Source organism: Rutidosis leptorrhynchoides, chromosome 2, assembly GCF_046630445.1.
Source record: "Rutidosis leptorrhynchoides isolate AG116_Rl617_1_P2 chromosome 2, CSIRO_AGI_Rlap_v1, whole genome shotgun sequence".
In the NCBI taxonomy this organism is placed as follows: Eukaryota; Viridiplantae; Streptophyta; class Magnoliopsida; order Asterales; family Asteraceae; genus Rutidosis; species Rutidosis leptorrhynchoides.
The window spans coordinates 472,514,065-472,517,744 of NC_092334.1; the positions used below are offsets into that span (position 1 = coordinate 472,514,065).

At 36.3% G+C, this 3,680-nt stretch overlaps 1 protein-coding gene across 1 annotated transcript; it reads left to right on the plus strand.

Annotated features, from left to right (window-relative positions):
• The first annotated feature begins 302 nt into the window (after positions 1-302).
• On the plus strand, positions 303-3,099 carry LOC139889389 (wall-associated receptor kinase-like 9). The gene is made up of 3 exons (XM_071872346.1): positions 303-1,125; positions 1,273-1,416; positions 1,791-3,099. Exons 1-3 carry the CDS (start codon positions 303-305, stop codon positions 2,708-2,710), a joined length of 1,887 nt encoding a protein of 628 aa, XP_071728447.1. The 3' UTR covers positions 2,711-3,099.
• Positions 3,100-3,680: the final 581 nt, after the last annotated feature.

Here is a 3,680-nt window from a genome sequence, read left to right on the forward strand (position 1 = left end):
GAATGTTTGCTTAAAAGTTTATTACGGAGGTGAATTTGATCGAGAATTGATGATTTATACACCCGATTATTTCCTTGATGTGCGTAAGTATCCTAACTTTTTGAAACTTCTTGCGTTTCTCCACCAAGACATCCCTTACATTTTCAAACAAGTATGGTTTTTCAAAAAACCAAACGGTCCTGCCTCGCTACTTAAAGAAGATCATGAATTGTTTCCTTTGATTGGGCAAGCCTTGTTACGTAATCAATTACACTTTACACCGAATTTAGGGATGAAAGCTACGCCATTAACAAAATCTGAATATGAAGTTACTTCAAGCAGCCCACTTTTTACTCATCTTCCTTCCATTAACAAAATCTGAATCAGTACTTCCACGCTATGCCAAGCATGGGTGTACTGATAAATGCGGGAACGTAACAATTCCATATCCATTTGGTATCGGAGCACACTGTTCCTTCAACAAATGGTACGTTGTTGAGTGCAACTCCTCGACGCCATATCTATCCGCACTCAACCACTTCCAAATCATAAGTTTCGACTTGAAAAAACAAACGGTCACTGTGAACACGCCAACAGTGACAAAAACCTTAGGTTGCCAAAACGATATTAGTGTTCATGATACAAAGAGTAGTGTTGATCTTGGTTGGAGCCCTTTTTGGTTTTCTAGTGATGATAATAAACTAGTGCTTGAAGGGCGTGGTCACGTTGTCATTTCGGATAACGGGAATGTGCTGAGCGGGTGTTCAGCGACATATAATGATACTAGTATACGTACTGTTAACGAGAAATACACGTGCCTTGGCATTACATGTTGCCAAACAACAGTTCCTTATTATCTCAAGTCGTACGCTGTGAAGCTTACGGGCAGAGATAAATCTTGTGAGTCTGCCTTCTTTGTTGATAAAAATTCGTACGTTCGTGATGGTAATATTTCGGACGTTGTTCCGGTAATACTTTTGTGGACTCTGTCTGAACTTGACTTTTCTCGAATAAATTGTTGTCAAAAACATAAGGATCGTAAGAGAACAATAACGACTGGTAGTAACGGTACTCAGTTGGATACTTGGTCGTGTGACATGGATTCGGCTTTCGAAGGGAACCGATATTTAAAAGATGGGTGCGTTGGTACGTATGTAAATATGTAATAATACTATATAAATTTATTACCTATAGTGTCTTTATTTTGCTTACCTATTTGTTTTCTAGGATATATGCTTGTCCGGATTTGTTTTTTAACCTATTTTCTTTTATATAAAACGTATGTGGTTTTAGTTAAGGAAGAATGTGCAAGGTGCCGAGAAAACGGAAATTACTGTGACTATAAGAATCCAGATGAAGTCTTCAATTGTTCTGTTTATCCACCAGAGTTTTATTATAATGAGGGCCTCAAGGTAACGTTGCGGGGCGTTATTCTAGGTACGTACGTAATGAATATAAAGATTTTATGTGTTTTTTTTTTTACAAAAATTGAAATGAACTAAAATCAATCCAACGAAATTAATACAGATTCCGTCAGTCTGATTGACTAGATTCATCGATTTATTTGAAAACTAAATATTGAACACAAACACATCCAAAAGAGAGAAATTCATGTGTCATTTTATTTTAAAAAACTAAATGCCCTAACTTTGAAAAGCGTTGACAATCTATATTCCTAATTGTAGAAACCTCGTAATTATTTATTACTGTACAAAACAATGAGGAATTTCACATCCCTTGCTCAATAATCATTTCACTTCTGTAAAATGTTTGGTCTAATTGCATTATGTTTTATAATGGTTTTCATTCAGGCTTCATATTAAGCATGGGTGAAATTTGTCTCGCGATACTCAGCTATGTACTGTACAATCTGATAAAGAAAATAAAAGAAAGGAGACGACGAAAAAAGTTTTTCAAACGCAACGGTGGTTTACTTTTAAAACAACAAGAAGAAGCTGACCCGTCTTTAGTTAACAAAACCATACTTTTTACATCACGTGAATTGGAGAAGGCGACTGACAACTTCAATGAGAATAGAATTCTAGGTCGAGGAGGACAAGGTACAGTCTATAAAGGAATGTTAGTAGATGGAAGGATTGTGGCGGTCAAAAAGTCAAAAGTAATCGATGAAAGTCAATTAGAACAATTTATCAATGAAGTTGTCATTCTTTCGCAAGTTACGCATAGGAATGTTGTCAAATTATTAGGATGTTGCTTAGAAACTGACGTTCCTCTCCTAGTTTCCGAATTCATTTCAAATGGTACGTTATACGAACGTCTTCACAACGAAGATCAAGAATTCCCAATTTCTTTGAATATAAGATTACAAATTGCTGCAGAGGTTGCAGGAGCACTCGCTTACCTGCACTCAGCAACTTTCATTCCAATATTTCATAGGGACATCAAAAGCACTAATATACTTTTAGACGACAAGAACAGGGCCAAAATTTCTGACTTTGGAATTTCAAGATTTGTCTCGTTAGATCAAACTCACCTGACCACCTTAGTCAAAGGTACATTTGGCTACCTAGATCCCGAGTATTTCCAATCTAACCGGTTCACTGAGAAGAGTGATGTTTATAGTTTTGGAGTTGTTTTGGTTGAACTCTTGACAGGAGAAAAACCAATACTCTTAACGGGATTCGGTGAACATAGAAGTTTGGCTTCATACTTTGAGTTGGCTATGGAAGAAGAGCGTGGTATGTCAATTTTTGATGCAAATGTGATTTAGGAGGGCACTAGGGATGAGCTTCTTGCAATAGCTCACCTTGCATTGCGATGTTTGAATATGAAAGGAAGAAACAGACCAACAATGAAGGAAGTAGCTGTAGAGTTAGAAACAATACGAACATCGCACGTTCCATCTATGGTTCAAGCAAATATTGTACCCTTAATATACGAGGATGCGTTACCAATGCTACCATATGCCGAATCAACATCAACATTCTTTAGCTTTGACGTTAACATTAGTCAATGATGCAAATCGTGAGTCACTTTACATTGTTTAATACCCATATATGTCTTTATATAGTCATAACAACTTTATGTAACACAAATCCTTCAAGGGTATCATATTTGGATAAATTCATAAATAAGGTATTTTATAAACATTTCGATCTTATTATATATCATATAAATATAAATATATGTGCGTGTGTGTGCATAACTATTATAAATTTTGTTTCGGGGTTGGCTCTACCATCATATTTGGTATCACCGCCTACCACTTCAAGAAATTCTAGTGAACTCTCCTGCCGTCTCTACTCTAAAATCAGCATTGTTCCGTACATTTCTGCTGTTCAGATCTTGTATGGGGTCCAATCAGTCAATCATCGTTGATTGTTTTACCACTTAGAGCAAGAGGAGATGTCCAATAAAATGGAACCTAGAAAAAAGATGATAAAGATTGTAAAAAGGAGAGTTTGATCACTTGAATTAAGCTCTGAAGACATGTTTATAGTTAAAGTGGATGTAAATTATATGGCTTGAATGGGCCTTTTTAAGGTTAAAATTGAATGCCCTTAACCCGAATAATTTCGGAGTGTTCAGTCTTCACAAAATTGTATCGTTCTTTCCTTTTCATTCCCCTAAGTGCCGCAGATGAAACAATGTTGGCTAGGTAGTTAGAGCCTGATGCTTTTAATTATACTAATGTGTGTTAAGGGGGTCTTCCATTTTGAGGAGACGTTCTGATTCATCAC